Source organism: Protopterus annectens, chromosome 13.part0 (assembly GCF_019279795.1).
Source record: "Protopterus annectens isolate FY-2018-M chromosome 13.part0, PAN1.0, whole genome shotgun sequence".
Taxonomy (NCBI): Eukaryota; Metazoa; Chordata; order Ceratodontiformes; family Protopteridae; genus Protopterus; species Protopterus annectens.
This window is the reverse complement of record NC_056747.1, coordinates 180,275,150-180,299,022: the sequence shown is the minus strand read 5'-3', so window position 1 is coordinate 180,299,022 and position 23,873 is coordinate 180,275,150. Positions and strand designations below refer to the sequence as shown.

Genomic DNA, 23,873 nt, shown 5'->3' with positions numbered 1-23,873 from the left:
TTTCCATGATAGCAATTTTAAAGAACAGGAGGCTGCAGGTTCGAAAGGGGAAAGAATTAAAGAACTCAGAACTAAGTTTAGGTCCCATGGAGGAGGAGGATTTCTTATAGGAGGTCTGAGAAGAAAAACTCCTTTCAAAAAGGCCTTACAAAGTTTGTGGGACATTAAGGCAGACTCAGAAATACCCACATGAAAGTTAGAAATAGCTGCCAATTGAACTTTAAGAGTAGAAGGAGATGAACCTGCATGGAAGAGTTCAGCTAGAAAATCAAGGACTATCTGGATAGAAGCAGTGAAAGGATCTATGTGCCTTCCTTGAGCCCAATATGTGAAGCGTTTCCACTTACTCAAATAAATCTTCCGAGTGGAAGATTTATGGGAAGCTATCAAAATATCTCGAACGGAGTGAGATAATTGAGGAAGCCTGGCTAAGGTTGGAATTGGAGGAACCAAGCAGTGAGGTTCAGTGAGGGGAGGGAGCGATGAAACTGACCCGACTGATGGATCAAAAGATCTGGAACTAGGTCCAGATGCCAAGGTCGCTCCAATAGAAATTGATGTAGAAAGGGGAACCACACCTGTCGAGGCCAGTAAGGAGCAATGAGGATCAACGAGGCCTTCTGAGCGATAGCTTTCTGTATCGCTTGAGAGATTAGTGGGAAGGGGGGAAATGAATACAGAAGTCCCCGGGGCCAAACTTGGACTAGAGCGTCTCTGCTGGGATGGCCTGGTAAAGGGAATAGAGTGAAATAATCTCTGCACTTGCTGTTTTGGGGAGTAGCAAAAAGATCGCAGCAAGGCTGACCCCACTTGAGAAAAATTTCTCTCACAACAGAGTCTTTCAGAGACCACTCGTGAGGCATGAGAATAGCTCTGCTCAACTTGTCCGATTTGATTGGACTTCCGGGATGTGCGTTGCTATCAGAAACCGCTGAGAAGAAATCGCCCATTGCCACAATCTGAGTGCTTCTCGACACAGGGGTAGAACCTGGTTCCGCCTTGTTTGTTGATGTACCACACTACAGACATATTGTCTGTCTGGATTGCAATCGTTCCTAAGGGAAGAGAGTCTTGAAGGGCTTGCAACGCTAAAAGCACTGCTCTCATCTCCAGAACATTTATGTGCAAGTGGCATTCGTCTGGTTGCCATGTGCCCTGGACCGTCCTGCCCTGATAATGCCCCCCCCACCCGATCAGGGAGGCGTCCGTTGTCAGAGTAGCAACCGGAGGGAGGAACAAAGGGTCTTCCCAACAAGAGCTGAGGGAAGACATCCACCACATGAGATGATTCCTGCACGCTGCGTGATCATAATGGTGTGGGACATTGGAAGTTGCTGGTATGACCATTGTGTAAAGAGCATCCATTGAAGGATTCGCATGTGGAATCTGGCTAATGGAAGCAGAGGTATGGCCGCCATAATTCCCAACACTTTCAGAACTAACCTGGCTTTGATTCTGTTGTTGTTGAAAAGGAGTGAGACCAGTTTGTGTATGTCTGTTATTCTCTGATCTGTTAGCCTCGCAGACATGTCTACTGTGTCTAGATTTGCGCCTATGAAGGTAATAGTACGACAAGGCGACAAAACAGACTTTTCGCAATTTATTGAAATGCCTAACTTTTGACAAATGCGAAGGTGTAATCTCTGGCCATCAGAAGGAGATGCTTGGTGGGAGCTGTGAGGAGCCAGTCGTCCAAATATGGAAACACCTGGAATCCTTGTCGTCTCAGGTGAGAAGCTACCACTGCCATGCATTTGGTAAACACCCGGGGGGCAGTGGTGAGACCAAAGGGCAGGGCCCTGAATTGAAAATGACTGGTTCCCAGCCTGAAGCGGAGGAATCTTCTGGAGCGTCTGTTCATTTTTATGTGATAGTACGCATCCTGAAGGTCTATAGAGCACATCCAGTTTCCTTTTCCCAATAGGGGAAGGATGGACTGCAGCGTGACCATCCGAAATCTTGTTTTCTTGACTGATCTGTTCAAGATACTGAGATCCAAAATTGGTCTCCAGTCCCCTGTCCCCTGTTTTCTTTGGAACTAAAAAGAACCTTGAGTAGATTCCGGATCCTTGCTGGTCTGCTGGAACTGGCTGAATTGCTCTTTTTGCAAGCAGCTTTGAAATTTCCAAAACCGCTAGATCCCTTTGAGCGGGTGGAACATCTGGAAGGGATTTTTTTGATTGGTTTGGAATGCGAAGAAAGGGAATAGAATAGCCTTCGGAAATGACGGACTGTACCCATTTGTCTTGAGTCAGGGATAGCCAGGCTTCTGGGTACAGTGACAATCTTCCCCCGACTGCCTCCGAAGGTGGGCAGTCGGGCAACACCTCAGGGATGCTGAAAGGGCTTATCAGAGAAAGCTTCTCGATTGCCCTGGTTCTGCGGAGCCCCCCTGCCTCGAGGGCGACGTCTACCATTGTTATTCCCGCCTCTGCCTCTGGTGGGGAACCGACTCTGTGCGTCAGGCGAAGTCCCTTGAGATTGTTTACGGAACCACATTTTCCCACTTTTCTGGCCTTTGGGGTAAGGCCTAGAAGGAGTAGAAAAACGGACTCCGACGGCAGAAAGAGTCTTGCCATCAGTCTCGCACCTAGTCAAGGTTTCTTTCACTTGAGGACCAAAGAGAGATGATCCATCAAACGGGGAATTAGTGAAAGACGTCTTGAAGGGGTCCGCAAAATTGCACAGCCGCATCCAGGCATGCCTACGTAAGGCCACACCTGTCCCTGCGGCCCTGCTCGCTCCATCAGCCGCATAAGAAAGGAGGCGCATGGAGGAGTTGGCTATGGAGTTAAGGGTAGCCAGCTGAGAGTTCATCTTATCTTGAAAACCCGCAGCTGTAGGGTCCTTCAACATGTCACTCGCTTCTTTAATCAAGTCCCTTTGAAGACGAGTAAAATGGCACAGGTAGTTCAGCGAACGCATAGCAAATGTCGCTGATGAGAACATCCGCTTCCCGTACCTGTCCATGGACCTAGATTCCTTGTTAGGTGGATGGACAGGTACTGAAGGATCAGCTAGTTCCTTCTTAGTGGCAGCAGCCACCACCATAGCATCCACAGAAACTCCTTTTGTCAAGAACTGTTTGTCTGCTGGTGCCGTTATGAATTTTGAGGGTCTCCTGGGAGTGGGGTCCACTGAATCAGGAGCCATCCATGCCTTTAGCCACCACCAGCATGAGGGGGTCAAAGGGGGGAAGACACCCAGGAGGTGGAAGGACGAGAGCCAAACGCCTCAAGGTACACAGATTCATCCTCCGAAGGGTTAAGGGCTGGCCAATTTCCCCTCTGCTTGAGGATTTCTAGAATGTCTGCAAAAGAGACATCTTCAGAAGGGGAACGGGGGGAACCCTCGGAATCCTCTAAATCTGTGTCAGATGTGATGGACTCAGGTGAGTCAATGTGTTTCCTCTTACACTTCCTCTTCCGAGGGGCTCTTCTGCCAAATCAGGAGAGGCCTCGGAAGAGGATGAGATCCCCACAGGGGGTTCCTGAGGAGCTGGCTCTCTGCGGTCCGGGATGAGGGAGTGAGTCGACTTGACCTGAGGCACCGTAGAGGGAGGGGCGGACGGAGCCGACTGTGGAGTAGAGCCAGGCTCTAACACACTCCGCATGACCTCGAGCACCCCTGTCAGGCACAGCCAGAGGTCCCGCTCCGAGAAGCTGAGAACCTCCCTCGGCACCGACAGTGATGGCTCGAGGCCGATGTCGGAGCCGAACTCACCAGCGCCGAGCTCCGAGAGGAAGAGCGGGGTCGGACAAGGGTCCGATGCCACTCACCCCTCGAGCCGACGAGGGAAGTCCGGCGCCGAGATTCTTCGAAAGAAGAAATCGGAGCCGGCGATGGAGCCGAAGACATCTGTATCGGCTCCGGCGCTACCACAGTCTCGGTTCAACGCCCGGCCCGAGCTCAACTGAGTCGGAGGAGGAACATATTGATGGACAGGGGCAGGCATCGACTGATGAGTCGGGCTCTGAAGCATTTGGGCCAGTGCCTCGGACTTAAGAAGTCGACTCACTACCCTCTGAAGGTCATGATCCGACAGCCTCGATGACCTAGAGGAGTGAGATTTATGGCTCCGTTCAGACAGCAGAGGAGATGCTGGAGCCGAATGAACGGAGCCAAGGGATGGTGACCTAGATCTCTTCCTAGATGTCGGCTCCGAAGGTCTGGTCGGAGCCGACAAGGATTTCTAATACCTCGGCTCCAGCCGGAGCCGAGGGAACCACAGAAGCTGTAGACTCATCGGCTCCAGCCGGAGCCGATGCAGACGTAGGTTTAGCAGCCTTAGGTCTCGGCTCAGTAGCTGGAGCCGAGGACCTATAAGCCTTGGAGGGCTTCCCAGAGACAGAAAGGGAATCCTCAGGCTTAAGTAGACCCCTTAGGATCAACTTGTTCTTTCTTTCCTGCAGGACCCTGGGACTGAAGCCGTGGCATACAGCACAGGAGTCCTGCAGGTGCAAAGGCCCCAGGCAGTAGACACAAGAAGTGTGACCGTCTGTCAGAGACATTTTCTGACAGCACGCATCACACTTCTTGAAGCCTGAGACCTTTGTGTCTTTAGACATCCTAGAACAAGAAAGTGTAACCACACACACTCAGTCAGACACACTGATTACACTTATCTTATTTTAAAACTCAAAAATAAAACAATTAACTAAAAGTTTTAATTAAGAGCAACACACACACACCACTAGGGAATGGGGGAAGGCCAGAAGGCCCGAGGGAGAACTTTTAAGTTCTTGTGGGAAAGAAACGGGATTTTATGAAAAAAAGGGTAGAAATCCACTAAACTAAGGGAAAAGTAGTTAAACTTAAAAATATAGGGGTTTAAGTATTCTAACTTTACTGAAAATACACTTACCAACAAGCCGGTAGAAAAACCAACACCTCGATCGCTGTAGCGGCAAACGAGATCTGAGGTAACTCTCGCCTAGCATTGTGGGATATAAGGGGAGCCTCGAGCCGGTGGAACCAACTCTCGAGCTTTTAGAGTGGCCGAGTCGGAGCCGAGGTCGGCTCCGAACCCATCCAGCAAGAATGAAGGCGAGATAGACAACTTAACATCGGTTCTTTTTTATGGTCTCGAGCATAAGCAATAGCAATTTGAGGTTTTGAAAGTCTGAAATTTATATATATTCTTTGCCAAATAACCAAAAAATGGCAGTATTCAGACATTCTACATTCTTGTATAAATCACTGTAAACATCAGCAGTATATACTGGTTTGTTTTCAAAATTGTACCTCTGATCCTCTTCCTTTTTAACTTCATTTATCTGAATTGGAGCACTTCTGTCTAAAGCATCATGCAATTAGGACTACTGATTCTTTCCATTTTTTCAGTTTGCAGTTATTTTCACACACAGTCTGCATAGTCCCTGTACCTCTTACACCTTTTGGTACGTTTTCCAAGCCCCATGCTCAGTGACTTAGCTTACGCCAAAGATGCAGGATCGGGATAACTTACATAATGGTAAACTGCTCGTAAGCAACTGTGGAAGTATGAGAGAATGCAGGAAAGGAAATGGACCACTGATGAACTGTTGAGGGGTCTTGGTGATTTATTAATAGAAGGTAAACAAGAGTTCATGCTGTGATATGCAAATACTTCAGCTTGTCTGTGTACAAGGAATTGTACATACCAGCACATCTGCATTCAGTTTGCAAAGTAGACTACCTTTAACCATCACTAGTGGTGAGTCTGGCAGTACAGTTAAATAAATCACAGACAGAACCCTCTGTCTGTTAAGAAACAAAAGCAACAGTTAAACACTTCCTCCACCACTACCACTCTTGGTCAGGTCTCCGAACTGTGACTGTTACAGGACATGGTTGACGCAATGGCATATCAACATCAATTCATTATGCTAACAAACTGTAAGCCATTTCATTTGCCACATAAAGAATGAAACTGTGATTACAGATATTGGTAAATATCAACAAAATGTCCAGACAAATACAAACATAAGTTATCACTTTTCTGGCTCAGTACAAACATTTTTACTCATGGGTGCAAGCCCAGTCTTATTAACTGTAGAGACCTTATAATTTTCAAGGAATAATTCTTCATCATAAGAGTTATAGTGTTACCTTCCACATACTCCATAACCATGCACAGATGGCGTCTGGTCTCAAAGGAGCAGTACATGCTGACCACAAAGGGGTTTTCTGCAAATGTCAAGATGTCACGTTCCACAAACACCTGCTGGATCTGGTTCCTTAGGATAAGGTTCTGTTTGTTGATCTTCTTCATGGCAAATAGCTGTCGAGTTTCTTTGTGTCTCACAAGATGCACAGCCCTAAAAATAACATTTAAGTGCATTAAATCCTGGAGTACTGTATGTGATTCTCATGACAATGGTGGCTTTAAATTAAAAATACAATAAAGCCAACAAAACAGTGGTTTTACAATAAGTGTGGTTCAACACAGGATAAAATACAACACATACTACCTACCTAGATCGGACTAAAGCACTTGATACAATACCCTACTCAAGGCATTGTCAACAAACTTATGTAACTGTATAAACCCCCTTTGTAACACCACTGGATGACTAGCTGGCTCATTGATAGGATCAGAAACATTACAATCAGTCAGGCCACCTCCACAAAGTGGATGGTTACCACTGGAGTCATCCAGGGCTCTGTGCTGGCCAACTCCTCGTTGGCATCTGCTTCTCAGATGTCAAAGGCCTCTGGCTAACCAAGCTCGCAGATGATTGCAAACAAGGGGCAGTCACTGAACCCCTCACTCCAAAATGCCACTACCTTTCAGAAAGGACTAGCGTAAATGCTTGGTGTCAAAGCCATGGCTTAAAAGTAAATACCAAGAAATGCATTACAGTAACCTTTTGCGAGTTCGGCCACCCCAAGTACCTAAAAGTTGATTCACTAGTCACGGAACTCATGTAGACTGCAACCTAGCCTTTGACCAAGATGTGTCCAAGGTGGTAAGAAACTCCTTCTATGTTAATCAACTTAAAAGCAATGGCATGGCATCTTGGTCCAGAGAGGTCATCATACCACTGTTAAAGAATACAGGTTTTAAATGACACTCTTTTGGAGTTCAAACTTTTTACAAGAAATGTAAACTTAACTTTAATATATGGGGACAGGGAGACTTCCCCTTTGATAAAGAACAAACACACCAGTACATTTATTCCAGTAGCCAATCCAGTGATAGCAGCATTTGAAATGGTTGTAGTGAATGAGTTGTGTAACTTATTTATGAAACCTATAAATAAGACTTATTATGGCTTAACATTGGAGCAACAAGCTTTAAAATCTTTAGTAATGACTGCAGATATAGTCATTAAAAGTGCAGATAAGGAATGGGCTGTAGTAGTACTGGATGCAGAGTATTACAATACATGCATGCTTAAACATGTTGTCTACGGATGACTGGACAATAATTAATAGAAATTATGTGATGTCTACTATACACAGCCTTAACTCACTCATTTAAATGGAGAAATTTCATTAGAAGATTTAGATTTCTTGCATGTTCCATCACTGAAGATACCCGTGATATACGGAGTTCCAAAAATAAATCAATCTTTGACTGAACCACCACTGAGACCAATAGTGTCATCAAGGGGCTGGGTTACAGAGCCTACATGAAAACGTTTGGAAACTAATTTAAAAGAAGCATTAAATTCATCAACAATGACCATAAAGGATACAGATAATCAAGTATATAATAGCTGTAAAAAGTTATCAGTCAATGATATTTTAGGTTCATAGGTTGGTACTAGCCTATCGGCTCTAGGGCCTATACAAGCCTAGCCATAACAATTCCCTGGATATTTTTTCCCACAATATTTACTTCCCTGGACCCCTGTCTAGCAAGGTGACTGATATGATCCCCGGGGTGAATTTCCTATCTCCCATCCAATCATCAAGGTTCCTTTTGAAGAGGGACAAGGAGGTGCTCTGCTTGACATTTATGGGCAGTCTATTCCAGAGTATGGGGAGTCAAGTGGGTCAGGAACCTAATCCCTTCAGCATGTTTTCTTTATTGTGATGACAAGGTTTAGATCCCTGGAGCATGTGGCTCTGAGGGATTGGGATTTCTTTAAGTGGAGCATGTCCAACAGCTCAGGGTTTGACATGGTCTTGTATGTTAAACGGAGATCGCCTCTGAGTAGACTATATGCCACAGAGTACAGCTGAAGTTCTTTTTAGATGGTCAGCATATGGCATCTGCTTTAGGCCTGTGATTCTTTTAGTGAGGTGTTTCTGCGGCCTTTCCAGCTGTTGCAGATGTCTTGTGAGATACATACCAAACGGGGCATTATACTCTATAATGGGTGCAATGAGAGATGAGTACAGTGGGACAATGATCTCCTTTTTTCTGGATGAAAAGCCTTTAATGATGAGGTGTGCCACATAAAAGGATTTCCTGACTGTTGTGGCGAAGTGGTTATCGAAGGTGAGATCACTGTCCACCTGTGTCCCTAAGCCTCTCATCACACTTTCGATGTTTAGTGTACTGCCACCTATGTGGTAATTCATGGGTACATGTTTTTTTCCAAAGGGAATAACTATGCATTTTTTGGTATTAAGCTTGAGCCCATGGCTCTGGCACCAGGCATCTGTTTCGGTAAGGCCCTTTCGTAGAATATCCACATCATTTGGGGATTCAATAATGGCTCCCAGTTTGCAGTCATCTGCGAAGTTTGTGAGCCAAAGTCCCTTAGTGTTGGCCTGTACTTCAGAGAAGTAGATGCCAAACAAGAGTGGTCCCAGGGCTGAAACCTGAGGTACTCCCACTTGTCTCTTGCCTGGAGCTGGATTTGGAGTAGTTTACTTTGACAGTCTGGGCTCTGTCAGTAAGCCAGTTGGCAACCCATCGAGTGATGTAGGGATTTATGCCCAGCTTAGTAAGTTTATCTATGATTCCACAGTGGGGGATGGTGTCGAAGGCTTTGGCAAGGTCCAGATAGGCTGTGTGGACCACCTTACCCTCATCCACAGCTCTGGAGACTGATTCGAAGAAGTCAATCAGGTTCAGGAGACAAGATCAGCCCTTCACGAACCCACACTGGGTGGGGTCCAGTGTTTGAAGGCTGCCAATGTCTTTGTTTATAAGTTCCATGATAATGCGTTTCATGCCCTTGCAGATCAGGCTCGTCAGACTGATGGGACGGTAGTTCCCGGGATCCGAGGTGGATCCCCCTTGTGGAGTGGGATAACTGTAGCTGTGCGCCACTCAGTGGGCACGAAGCCTGAGGTGAGGCTATGATTAAACATGACACTTAGGTGAGGTGCCAATTCATTTTGTAGTTCATGTAGTACACAGCCCGGGATGTCATCTGGTCCCATGGATGCTGTATTCTTAGCTTTGGAGAGTGCAGTTTCTACCTATGTGGCCGTGATTACCAGAATTTGGCAATCTTTTGGTATTGAGATGGGCCTTTTAGGGGGTGAAGTTGGCACTAAATTGATCTGCCAGGATATTGGCAATATCCTTGGGATCAGTATATTTAATGCCATTTTGTTGTAGCTCAGAGCAGATCTGAGCATTGCCATTTAGATTCTTGACATAACTGTAGAATGCCTTGTGGTTGATTTTGGAATTTTTGGCAATTTTATTTTCGTAACTAGCTTTTGAGGATTTTATGAGGGATCTCAGCTTCTTACTGAGGCGGGCGAGGGAGTTTTTTGCATCCTGGGATTTTCCTCTTTTCTGCAACAGTTTCTTCCTTCTGTTGTATAGTTTGCTTATAGCAGGGGACCACCAGATTGGCTTCCTTTTTTTGGAGGAGAGCATCTTGGTTCTCTTTGGGATGGCATGATTCATGCATGAGTGGATGTGCTCGCACAGTGCTTTAGTGTTGGATTCAGCAGTCAAACTTTCAGATCCCATCTGCATGGGTGTCATGAAGTTTGTCACGTCTGACTTCAGTAGCATGAAGTTGGCTTTGGAGAAGTTTTTTTTACGGAGGTTTCCTTACTGGGGGGTGGCGGTGGGATGTGGATGTCAAGGGTGATTTGCTTATGGTCAGACCTGACCAATGAGGGGGTGACCACTGGTGTGGAGCATCTATCTCCCATGTTGGTAATGACCAAGTCTAGGATATTGGAGCCCCTGGTGGGACAATGGATTAGTTGATCCAGGGCATTGGAATTTATGAATTCCAAGAACCGTTGGGAAAAGGTGTTGGTACCAGAGTAGTTTTCCCAGTTAATGGCAGGGTAGTTGAAATCACCCAGTATTAAGGTGTTTGGCTGTATCTTAATATTTTCCGGTATGTTTAGAAAGGTGTGATGAGAATCTTGGGGAATGGTGGGGGATCTGTAGCAAGCTACGAATTGGATTGCAGTCTTACCTAGTGTTAGTTGCACCTGGAGAATTTCAGATGCATCGTGTTGGGCAACAAGCCTGGAGGTGTGAATATCCTTGATGAATATGGACACTCCACCACCTTTAGTGTTTCAGTCTTGGTTTTGTGGCCGAAAAGTGTGGTAAAAGTTGTAGCCTGGTATTGCAGGAGTGCTCTCTGGACCCTTGAACCAGGTCTCAGTTACTGAACAGATATCAGTGTTCTCCATTTTTAGGAGTGCCTCGAGAAAGTGCATTTTGAGGTTTAGACGTCTAGCATTGAGTAGCATTACCTTTAGATTTTGCATGCTTGTATCGGTTAAGGTGGTGGTTTTGACCTTTGAACCTTGCCTAAAAAAGGCACTACAGAGGTGGCAAGAGCTTTAGTCAGTTACCTGAATCCAAGGGGTGACAGGTGCAGACCATCTCTGGCAAAGCATTGTGGTTTGTCGATCATGTCTTGTCAGGCAGACAGATACTGGATCCTCTTTGAATGACACCAGAAGCTTAGCCAATTGCTGAAGTCAATCATTTTGTCCTTATACTGTAGTATCATTCTGGTACTGCGGTGGTGGTACTGCGGTAGCGTTGTCACCTCACAGTTAGACGTTGCCCGTTCGATTCTCAGTTAGAGCGTCTTCTGTGTGGCGACATGTGTGAACGGGCATTCCTTTGTTGAAAGTTGTGCGTTAGGCCCGGCAAGCCAGCACGTAAAACTCTACCGCCAATCATTAGCGGACCGGAGTTCCGCTGTTGCGACCCCTAACCGGGAAAAGCCGAAAGAAACAAACAAACTGTGGTACCATTCTGGGCAAAGGCAGGATGCTACTCAGGGCTAGAGTCATACCTGCCTGGGCCACATGATCCGAGAGCTCTTCCATGTCTCTTTTCATGTAGTCCAGGGAGGTACATCTTAAGTCATTCACTCTAACATGGACAATGACAGAGTCGTATTTGTACTTGTTGTGGAGTGACGTGAATGCATGCGTTATGTGGCGGATCCTGGCACCTGACAGGCAGCTGACTGTAATTTTCTCCTTGCTCAGCCTGGTGAGTGGGACATCAGTGTGCCTGACTATAGAGTCACCTATGACTAAAGTGTTGGGTACACTGTCTTGCCTTAGGGGCTATTGTTGGGAGGGGCACACTGGTGTTGTGAGCTATGTGTCACTTTGGTTTTGACTGGTGTTTGCGTTTCAGCTTCGGAGGTCCTTGTTGCTTGGGCAGGTTAATGTTAACGGCCTCCGCATATGTGAGTTTAGTGTTGCTATGTGTGGGTGTTGATGGTGTGGGTTTTGAAGAGCTTTGAGTTGCTTGAGGTGTAGTGCAGGTGTTAACCTTCTCCTCTTGACTGTCTAGCACAATCTTGGCCAGAGAGAGCTTTGCTTCCAGTTTGGCTATGTAAGTGCATCTCTCGCAGGTTGTAGTGTTGGGTGGTAGGAGGAGAGGGTTGTCTGTGTACATGAGGCAGTTGCCGCATTGCTCCAGTATGCCCAGATTTACCAGGTGGACAAGAGAAATCACCAGAAGCTGACCTTTGGATGTGCCTGTTTAGGTGCTTTTTTTGTGAAGTACAAGAGCTATTTTCCCTTACCTTTGCAAGGTACTTTGCAATTATAGGCTGTTTAGTGCCTATGATTAATTTCTCCTTATTGACAAGGAGAGTTGAGTGCTTGTATCAGTTTCAGGCTTCCTAGTGCTTTCCAGCAGGTTCTAGAGCAAGTGCTAGTCACAGGGGTTCAGATTTTAGTGCTACTACTGAGAAACCAGCTAGTTCTAAGGGAAAATTTGAAGAGCAAACTTTCTGGCACCTGGAATAGTTTAACTGTAGCCCCACAGTGCTGCACAATAAGAAAAGTGCGCAAACACACACGTTTTTAAGCCAGAAAGATGAAAGGGAAAGAAATCAGCCCAAAAAGGCTAATAAAATTACAATTTCAGAGCTGGAAACCACTCCTCTAGTGTTAGATAGGCAGTACAATGCTCACCACTCCCACTGGTAAGCAGTAGGACTTCCCTCTACCACAGCAAGGTCTGGATAGCTCTGAAGACAGAAAATAAAGTCCTGAGACGAGCAAAGCCTGGGATATGGACTATACAGTCTAGGAAAGGTGGGAAACAAGATAGTATTTTTTTTTTTTGTTAAAACAGGCTAAACAATGCAATAATACAGTAAATAAACACAGAAAAGGCTAACACAATTGAGTGTGTAGTCCTGAACAGTATGAAGCAAGGCAAGTGCACAACTGAAAAACGATTTAAGAGGCAGTAATACAGTAGAATAAGTAGCTAGTCTACATAAACAGAGAAGTCTATATATACAGAAAAGCAGCTAAAACACACAAACAATTCAGATGCAGTGCAACCTAGAGCACTTGAGCTGTAGCAATATTAAGGTAAATAGAGTTATAATAAATGCACTGAAATATACTCTATATTTCCAAAATGTTTGAGAAGCACAGTCAGAACACAAGGAGATTTTTTTTTTTTTTTTTTTTTTAAGAAAGGGAGAAAGGAGGAACAGAAGGCCTTCTCAGATGTTCTCTCTGTATTAGGTAGAATGAGCTAATGACACTAGGAATGACACTTGGAATGTTACTTTATCACTTTAGATGTTGACTCTGTTCACATCTATACCGAATGATACAGATATCGAAAATTTACAGGAACACATAGTGCAGCATTCTTTATATACCATCACAGAAACTAATGCAATATGTGCACTGTTAGAGACTGTGTTGCAGAAAAATGTTTTCCTATTTCATGAACACTATTATAAACAAGCAAAGGGTGTAGCGATGGGCACTCGTGTCGCAAACACCAATGCTAATATAGTGATGAATCAATGGGAAAATTAATACTTATCAGACTGCAATCCTTACTGTAAAAATATACTTTTTTACAAACTCTTTGTAGATGATTTGTTCATTTGATATGGTTCTTTGTTAGCATTTGATGAATTTCTGAAATACATCAATACAACGAATGATTTCTTCAGGTTTAAAAGTTCAGTACATTTTACACATACAGACGTCTTGGATATCAGACTAAATAGAAATTCTAAAAAGAGAACTGAAACAACTTTATATATGAAAGAAGTTACTTACCTACTTACCTACATAGAACCAGCATGCATCCCCCAGCACATTTTTCAAAACACAGATAAGAATAAGATGGTATGGGTGACAAAACAGAACACAAATGACCAAACTATGAATGACCAAATGGATAATTTGGCTAATGATTTCCTAACAAGAGGATATAATGAACAACGAGCATATGTTGATGAACAAGAAGTTAAGATGCATAGGACTAACAACATAAAACCAATCTTCACAGCAGTGAAAATTATTAGTGAACAAAGAGTGATAGGACTTTTAAATCAAGGAATAGATGTATGTTGACAAACAATAGAAATACATCAGTAGTTAAGAAAATAATAAAGAAATATTGGCCTACAGTACAACTGCCTCAGTTGAAACAAATAGGACAAGACTACTTGAAGGAGAACGGCACCCAGAGACTCAAAAAACATGTTTATTTCATCATGGTTTCATGTTTCCTACATTTTATCATCACTCTGGGACTATTTACAGGTTTTGAAACATTTTATACACAATTTCTCAGTCTGACCACATGAGGTCTGGCATCTTGGAGTAATGTGTTTAGTCTGCCTTTAGGTATCCCACAGTGCAGTGCTTGTCTGCAAAAAAATTTACATCACGTAGGCTTCATTCTTCCTAAAGCTGCTATCACTACATTGACTTTATGTGCATGCACTGCTGTCTTTCAGTCAGTTAGTTTTAAGTAACATTTCATGCCTTCAATGACGACTTAAAACACTAACAGTGCAAATGCTGTAGAACAGCCTTTCAGAGTGCTTTTTACTGCTGCTTCTTTTTAGAATGGCTAAAATGCAGTCTTTTGTAAAGCTTGAATTGTACTACTTTGGTTCATATCCCACCCCCCTTCACACCTAAATTCCCTTGCTGTCAAATTGCTATGGGTAATTTAAGCTCTTACCTGCTGTGATTGACAGCTCACAGCAGGAGACTTGACTAATGTACTCTTTCCTTGTTCTATCTTTTACCTTCTGTATGGGTAGGGGAAGGACCAGGGGTCTGTGACATCACAGCATGGGTGAGTTTTTAGGATGGTTGTGGTGATGTCAGCTTGGGGAGGAAGTGGCCAGAAAACTACCTGTATTCAGTGACCTTGATGATATCAATGAGTTGCAGACTGCAGCAAGCTTTTCCAGGGCAGGATAAAAGTTTTTTCGGAAGTGAAACCACCACAGTACAGTAAGGTACTGTTCTAGTGGAGAGAAACAGTTGATTTAAAATATTTTAAATGCTGTATTTTTGTTTATTCATAGCAGGGAAATTAAGTAGGGAGAAAGAAAACAGAGAAGTTGAGCATTTAATAATAGAATCCCATTGTTGTCCTTTAAGTTTTACATACAAGAGAAGTAATGATCTTTAGAACATTTTATGTTATAAAGAACAGGAACAAACATGGAGTACAAAACAAGGAATATATAAATGCTATAAATGTCAATTTTGTAAGTGTATTAACACAGAAAAAGTCCTCACACATCCAGTTAAACAGGCACCATTTTATTTAAGAGCTTACGGCACTTGTGACACTAGAAACCTAGTATATATGGCTTCATGCCAGCAATGTGAAGAGTTTTATGTAGGGAATACCAACCGTTGGTTAAAAGAGCCCATAAGTGACCATGTGTCAGAAATACATATGCAAACAGAGACAAATGCATTATATAAGCATGTACAAGGATCAGATTAGTGTCTTAATTTTAAGTTTCTTATCCTACAAGCGATTCCTGTAAAAATAAGAGGGGGAGATTGATATAAAGAATGAGAGAGAGAGATAAGAACTAGTGGATAGCCAGGTTTAGAGCCCAAAGGTATCCAGGTTTAAATGAGCCTTATTCAATTGAACATATTTTGAAAGAACTTAGGAATAAAATTAAATACATTTTTTTAAAAACATCATAAAGTAATGAAGTGATAGACAAATGATTGTTTTTAAATGAATAATGTTACATTAAGTAACAGACACATGTCTTTTTATTAAACAGTCACATGATTTTTTAAGTAATGATCACATGATTTTTTCATTAATTATATAAGGAAGTGATTGACTTTAACTACTGTTTTCCTGAAGAAGCTATCCATTAGTGAAAGTGTAACTTGTGCTTTAACTGTGTTTTAATTAAAGTTATTGAACTGGTACACGTGGCACAGACTCTCTCTTTTTCATTTACTATTCATTTTATAGAGCAGTCTGGCTTATCGGTGAGGTGTAACTATTTTTATCATTGTTTACCCTTGAGTTACAAAGCTAGATTGGCACACGAGCATTGCTAAACTCTGTGCAGGCTTTTGCGCTGACTACCATTGCTGCTCATGCTTGCCGTCTGTTTACTACAGCTGCTTGTTCTTCACGGAGGCATCAACGTGGTCCTACACAATCTTCTCACAGGTCCCTCCTGTGACCATGATGAGCAGCTGCTCTCCATGCTCACTTACCAGACCACATGCACTGGGGCTCATTGTGGATGCAGAGAAAGCAGTGTTGGTCACAATCACAGATAAAGAATTTCTGAAGCCATGGGAACATTTCTTGTAATTCTTTTAATCTTCAAAGGTTTTTCTCCCTGGCTTTCCAGTGAAAATGGGGACTGATCAGCTCCATGTCCCAGACATCAACGCATAAATAAGTTTGTCTTTTAATGTCGATGCAACTCGGTCCTTCCATTTTCTTTACAAATTTGTTTCAAAGGCAGAGATAAACTTTGCAAAACTCATCAATTAGCTTGCATTTTGGCAAATAGGATTGCTATTAAGATGGCTTATAAAAATGTCTAGGTTGTTTAGAAGCATGGACAGGAGATGTAAACCTAATGTAAGAAGGATGTTTACTCCAGAAGTAGGGAGAGCTAGATGATAAATGTTATTTCACACATGTTTGAAATCAACTTTAAACAGGTCAGCAGGTTTTACATAATGTGAAGTAAAATACTTTCAGCTGTAGCTGCTCTTGTGTCTGAATAGTGGGGATGTGTGAGGTAGACTTTGCCCCTAAGAAGAATACAATCTCAGTGCTGTAAGATGTGAAAAGGCTATGAAGGGTCTGTGTGACCACAAATTTCTTCAGCCTCTTAGCAAGTGTTTCTGAATGCATCAAGTCTGCAGAAACTAAAGGCCACAGATGTAAATAAAAGCCCATATTGTCTGATTACAGGTGAAACAGAAAGTTTACACTTCATAACAATCCTCTGATTCTGACGATTAGGAACTGGACTATCGGTCACAGCTTTCCTCTCTTCTAGGGGTTGACACAGATAGTGACGACACTTTGGCCACTGACTGTCCACCATACATGTCATTTTAGCAGACGTTACTGAAAGGAATGATGGGATCTGCTCCATTTGGCCATGAGGCAGAGGGTTATATGCCAGTCTAACCATTGCTCCAAGAAAGGACAGGACACAGAGACCTACTTTACCTTTTTTTAATGCTAAACAAATTTCATAATTCAAGATGCTGATTGTACAGGCCCTCTTGCCCCTCCTGGTTTTCAGGCCATGTTGGTGACATTAAATATGAAGGACGAATACCTCAACATCCGTATTTTCAAAGGACACAGACAATAGCTTAGGTCTGTAGTGGGGAGGGGTCACAACTATTAATTTACCACACTGCCCTTCAGTTTGGCTACTGTAACTGGGTCTACTTCAGAATACGGAAAAAACCAAAAGACTGAAAATTCAAAATACTGAATGATGGAATTTGCCCCTTCTCCACTGTTGTGCGATCTTGGAGTTGGTATATGTAGTTATCAGGGTGTGTGTGTGTGTTTGGGGGGGCACAGCCCCCAACATGAGGGATACAGGGGGGGGCTTGCCCCCTGTATTAAAAATTTGTTTAGTATTTTGAATTTTCAGTCTTTTGGTTTGTCAGTCTTCTCAAGTAGACCACTGTAACTACACCCAGATTTTTTACAAAATGCCTGGCACCAGTCATAGCTCAGAGCCATGGGCATTCACATCTACCGATAACAGGGTGACTGCCCAAGTGCAATGTTGGGGATGAATAGAGGGCACTGGGATGCACCTAACGCTGCTTCATCAGTCTACATTTCTCCCTCAAAGAAAAGTTGAACCTATGGCCAGCAAAAAAGATATTCTTCCTGGGTGCCTCTTGGACACCAACTCTGTAATAATTTATCTTCCACAAGAAAGCACAATGTTCAACACCGGAAGTATACCCCTCACTGGTGAGATCAGATCACAAACTAATCTCGCTGGAGGTCCTCATCCCACCCCCACCTGAAATAAAAAAGACCACAGTAAAGAACTTCCCAAAAGCCGACTTCACACTTCTAAAGACTAGTGTGGTCTCCTTTAAGGCCCCCGAGCCGGCGGAAAACAGTACTCAAGCCGCTGAATCACTTACAAATGCCTTCTACCAGCACCTGCAGGACTGCATGGATAAGGCAATCCCAAGCAAAACAAAGACTCTTTGTACCAAAGGCAAGCGTCCAGTCTGGTGGACCCCAGCCATAAACAAACTCTACAACAAAAGGAGGAAGCTACTACAAGATAGAGCAAAATCCTTAAAGGGTAAGACACCCTTGATCACTATAAGTAAAAAACTAAGAGCTCTCATAAAATCATCCAAAGCAAATTTGAGAGAAAAATAGCTAAAGACTCAAAAGACAATCATAAGGCCTTCTTTAGCTATGTTAGAAACCTAGGAGGAAACTCCCAGATATGCTCAGAACTAGTTCAAAATGATGTGAAGATTACTGATCCTACAGACATTGCCAACATACTGGCTGACAGGTTCAGTGCAAACTTCTCACCTCCCCCAAAAGGAGAGATATCTATACCAAATGATTGCAGCCCCCAAACATCTCCAGCCCAAGTGAGAACTGCTCTCTCCAAAGCAAAAACACAGCATCCATGGGACCTGATGGTGTCCCCGGCTGTGTGCTCCACGAACTCAATGAGGAATTAAACCCACAGCTAGGACAGCTGTTTAATCAAAGTCTTACCTCTGGATACGCACTCCAGGAGTGGCGCACTGCAACTGTGGTCCCACTTCACAAAGGCGGTGCCTCCACCGACCCTGGTAATTACCGCCCATTAGCTTGACAAGCCTTATCTGCAAAGCCATGGAGAGGATCATAATGGACCTCATAAATAAAGACATTGGGAATTTGCAGACTTTGGATCCAACCCAGTTTGGCTTTGTCAAAGGCAGATCATGCCTTTTAAACTTGGTTGACTTTTTGAAACAGTCACCAAAGCCATTGATGAGGGAAAGGCAGTCCATACAGCCTACCTCGATCTGGCTAAGGCCTTGATACAATACCCCACTCGGGTATCATTGAAAAACTCATCAGCTTAAATGTTAACCCATACATCACAAGATGGGTTGCAAACTGGCTGAGTGACAGAACCCACAGGGTCAGAGTTGCTGGCGCCATGTCAGACTCAAAGCCTGTCACAAGTGGTGTCCCACAGGGCTCAGTCCTGGGCCCACTCTTGTTTGGCATCTACTTTTCTGAAGTACAAGCAAACACAGGAGGGTTATGGCTGACAAAGTTTGCAGATGACTGCAAACTGGGCCATAGTAGAAAACACATCTGACACAGATATCCTTCAGAAGGGTCTCACAGAACGGATAACTGGTGCCAGAGCCACGGCCTAAAGTTAAATGCCAAAAATGCATAGTCATACCCTTCGGGAAAAACAAGGTTACCCCTAGCTACCAAATAGGAGGCAATCCACTGAGCACAGAAGAAGTTATCAGGGACCTGGGGACCCAGGTTGATAGTAGTCTGTCATTCGACACCCATGTAGCTAAAGTAGTTAGGAAGACCTTCTACATTGCCCACCTTATCATGAAGGGATTCTCATCTAGATCAAGGGAGGTTATAGTCTCCCTTTACTCATCACTCATCAGACCAATGATTGAGTACAATGCCCCATTTGGAATGTATCTGACCCGACACTTGCAGCAGCTGGAGAGGCCACAAAAGTTCCTCACCAAAAGGATAAAGGGTCTCAAAAATCTATCCTATGCTGCCCGACTGAAAGAACTCCAGCTCTATTCAGTCGCCACCGCTTGCTCAGAGGTGACCTTTGCCTAACATACAAGGCCATGTCAAACCCAGATTTGATGAATATGCTTCACCTCAAAAATCTAGATCCATCAGAGCCACAAGGGGGAGACTTAAACCTCGACACGGCTATTAATAGGACGTGCTGGAGGGATAGATTCATCACCCAAAGACTCCCTATGCTGTGGAACAGAATCCCGGTACATGTGAGGCAGAGCACCTCGCTGGCCTTGTTCAAGAGAAATCTTGACCAATGGATGGGAGATCGCAGATATACCCCAGGGATTACCTCAGTGTCACTGCTCGACAGAGGCACAGCAAAATAATGGGTATAGTTCCCCATACTAAAGGGGTGGCGTAAGCCACAAAACGATGGGCTAGGCTTGTAAATGCCCTCGGGCAGATAGCCTAGTATGAACCTATGACCTATGAACTATGAACCTATGAAACATTACAGACACTTGCAACATTTTTCTGTGACATGCCAAACACATGGTACAGCTGTGGAAGCAAACTTACCATAATAGTGGATGTCTGAATAGATCACTACTACAGTAGTCTTAACTATTTGTATTACAGCCTGTCAGGATACAACAGCTGGCCAGCTTCCAACGCTTAAGGGCTTGTGCCCAGACTGCTGACAGCTCAAGCAGAGCAGGGAGAAAATTCAGAGGTCTGGGAGTCAACCTCTTCAGAGCTTTCATGCCAACAGAAGAAGGGAGACTCGAGTCTTGAAACAGGCCAGTGCTAGGTACACAATAACGGCAATCCTCACCATGACAAACAAAATTACAAAAACAAAATAAGTGGAATGAGGAAGGGAATGGCTATTGCAGCGCTGATCTATTTGAACATCTACTGCTATTTAAGTTTACTTACACAACTTCACTAGGTTCATCATGAGATCACTGCTGCAGAAGTCGAAGACATAGGGTAGAACATCAAAGCTTACAAAGACTGGGAGGAGGAAGGGTGAGGGCCAGAAGCCTCTGGAGAATGGTCCTAGTAAAGCTTGATCTAGATCTAGAAATGGAGTCTAGATTGTACTGCTTTGTGAAAGTATATATAAATGACCAAGATGATGCCTCTATCACACTTCTAGAGTTCTCCCCATTTCAAAAAGCCAGTGAAGAAGCCAAGGTCTTAGTAGAATGTGCCCTGACCCTGTCTGGAATTGACTTGTTACTGTGGAAGGTAAAAAGGAAACAGCATGGGACAACCATTTGGAAACTGTTTGAAGTTGGGGTGTATCAAACAACCTCTGTCATGTGTGAGGAAGTCTGTGGCAATTGCTTTTAGCCAGTTCCAGAAGAAGAGTGAACTACTGTTACTTGGGCCAATAAAGAGTCATCACAATGATATATGAAGAGTGCGTCTGAGTCTTCTGAATGATCCAGTATATCAAATGGAAAGGGTGAAAAAGTATAAAGAAACATTCTCATCCAAAGGAATGAACATGCATCTGTTTTCTAAGTCTGCTTGCAAGGAATCCTGGAGCAGAATGTTTTATTTTTAGTTGTGAATTAAGGTGATCAGATCAGTCTGAGGTGTCTTCCACAGCTGAATTAAATCCTAGAAGACTCATCGATTCAACTTCCATTTGTGAGGGTCCTGGCCCTGCTCACCTCGTCTGCCACAAAGCTTTCTTCTGACAAAATGCAAGAAACTTGTTGAGTGAGATTGTGCTGAATTGCTATATCCCAGACTACTACTACTACGGCTAATCTGCAAAGAGGTTAGGATTTGGACCGACCCTGTTTGTATATGTACTACATCATTATTCTGCTGTCTGTGATCACCTGAAGAGGACTTGGGGACTGCAGACGGCTGACCGATTTGAGTACATTTACTGTCAACATCTGGTCTGCTATTTTCATTCCAAAGGCACAGCTCCCCAAACAGGGTCTGAGGCGTCTGTTGTTACAAACTGTAGTGGACCTGTCAGGGTGATTGGAGAGCTGGACCTCAGGTAAAGCTGGTCTCTCCACCAAATCAATTCAATTTTTACAAACCCCAAAACTGGAATATGAAAAATCGAGGGTGTTGATGTCAGGACAAATCATATTTTAGGCGCCACTGAATTTTTCTCATGCAGAGTCTGGCTAGAGGCATCATGAGTACTACTGATGCCATGAATCCTATAATCCTGTGGAATTCCCTTCATGAATTTTTTGACGGAGTGAAAAACCTCAGGAATAAATCTACATATAAAGCTATTTTTTCCTGTGGGGGGAAAAGCTCTTTGAAACAACCCAAGAATACAACTCTGTGTGATGGAATTAAACAAAAAAAACAATATTTTCCTAGAAGCATAGGCTGAGAAGGAAACCTCTAAGTGATAAGATTCCTGACACTTGATAAGCATGTCATATAAATAAGGAAAAGTATGAACACCTTGCAATTTGCAACTGACTAGCAGTGAAGCAAGACACTTTGTAAACACCCTAGGAGCAGCAGACAACCCAAACTGTAATGCCGACAACTAAAAGTGTAATCCAGACAAAGTCTTAAAAAAATGTGAAATCTGTGGCTATTGAGATGTGATGCTAAGCATCCTTTAAATCTGGAACTACTTCTGAAGGGGGGTGAGAGATAACAGGTTGTGCACAGACAGTATTCTGAATTTTGGAACTTTCACAAATGGGTTTAGAGTGGGAAAATCTAGGATTGGTCTTCATGAAGTTTTTTTCTTTGGTACCAGAAATATTCTTGAATAAAACCATTTCCCTGCAAGAGAAAGGGGAACAGATTTTATTACCTCTTTACCCAATGATGCAGAATGACAAGGAGAAATAATGAAAAGCCTGACCTAGTTGATGAGGAAGAATCCCTTGAAAAGAAGATAGGAATTCCCAATGTCATTTGTAACTATGTTGTATAACTACGTGAACCGTTTTGTCACAGATTATCTATTTCCAAAGAAGAAAATGGATAACCAGATTTTGGGGAAGAAATAACAGGTTGCCAAGGTGGGAAGGTGTGAGGTTAACCTTTGTAGACAGTCATTCTGACTTACTGGAATATCATTGTTTCTGGGAGACTCCCCCATCTTTTTCATTCTCTCTCCCACTCATTTTTGAATATCTGCTTGCTTGGAGTTTGCAGAGACTGCCTATTTTGTTTTTTTATAAAAGAATAATGGATTACAGATAAAACATTTAACAAACATTATGAAGGAAGGCTGAAAGATCAGTCACGCCCATGAGTTAGCCTTCCTCTCTCATCACATGCTTTCAGGTCCTAAACAGCAGACTGTCCATATACAACCTCCTAATCAAAGGGAGAATTCAAAGTTTCAGTGTTTACATTTTCATGCAAATTTTGAGAATATAACCAGGCAAATCTTCTCATAACAGATCCAGTAGCTGCTGCTCTAGACGAGGCATCAGCAGAGTCATAAGAACACTTCAAAAATTGTTTGGTTAAGTGTGAAACAGAAGCAGTAAGAGAATTTAGAGAAGATATACCCTCAGATGAAGGAAAAGGGGCAGATATGTTCCTCATATTCTAAAAAGAGCAAGCAAAAACATTAATATCTGAGCTTGACAATTAAGACCCCTAAAAGTAAGAGTGTTCAAAAGATCTCTTTTCTTGAATCTATCAAAAGCTTTTACAACCTTGTCAGAGGGAGATGAAGTTGTATTTACTAAACATTGAGCTTTAGAAGGATCTGCCAGGGAAATTACTGCATGGTCCAATCCGGGATTACAAAATACATATTTGTAAGACTGAAGAAACTAATACAAGTCTATCTGCCTTCTTAGGGGTTGCACACAGTTTTGTCAGGCATTGCTGTAGGCTACAATAAAAACATCCTCCACAGATGAGAGAACAAGAGAAAAAGCAGTAGGCTGAGGAATTTCCAGGTATAACATGTCATAATATTTTTTCAAAGAAACTGTAATGCCATTTTGTTCCCAATGAAAATATTAATTCATTCTAGAAACAATTTCAGGAAAAGAAAATCCTTCATAGGGAAAAAGTACAGTTGTGTAAGAACTTGTCATAACAGTAAATGACCTACTGATCACTGTTGCAGTATTCCTGACATATGGACGGTCACCGCTGACGCTCAGTTGTGGCAACAAAGCTTTAAGTCATATGCTTGACACATGACCTCAGCTCATATACATTGGGGTATACAGATGGATGCATGAGTGTAGATCCTCAGGCCTATATAAAAGCCAGCAACCTGAAGACTACTGAGACAGGAGACTGGTCCAGCTAAGAGGGGTGTAGCTAGAATAGGTAAGTAAACTCCCCATTCCCATGTAAAAGAACAGAGGTTACAGCAAAGAGAGAGAGGAAAATAAATGCTGAAGTGAGAAAAAGAAGAGGGGATGGAGGGTCGGATGAAAATACTTCAACAGTGATCAGTAGAACATCTACTGCTATG

At 43.2% G+C, this 23,873-nt stretch overlaps 1 protein-coding gene across 2 annotated transcripts in view; it reads right to left on the bottom strand.

Annotated features, from left to right (window-relative positions):
* The window catches only part of MAST3 (microtubule associated serine/threonine kinase 3), a 1,680,970-nt gene that overhangs the window by 903,160 nt on the left and 753,937 nt on the right, over positions 1-23,873 (bottom strand). For both annotated transcript variants that reach the window (XM_044090757.1, XM_044090758.1), the window contains one exon: positions 6,091-6,299. In XM_044090757.1, coding sequence (XP_043946692.1) covers positions 6,091-6,299 — 209 coding nt within the window. The remainder of the gene's footprint in view (positions 1-6,090; positions 6,300-23,873) is intronic.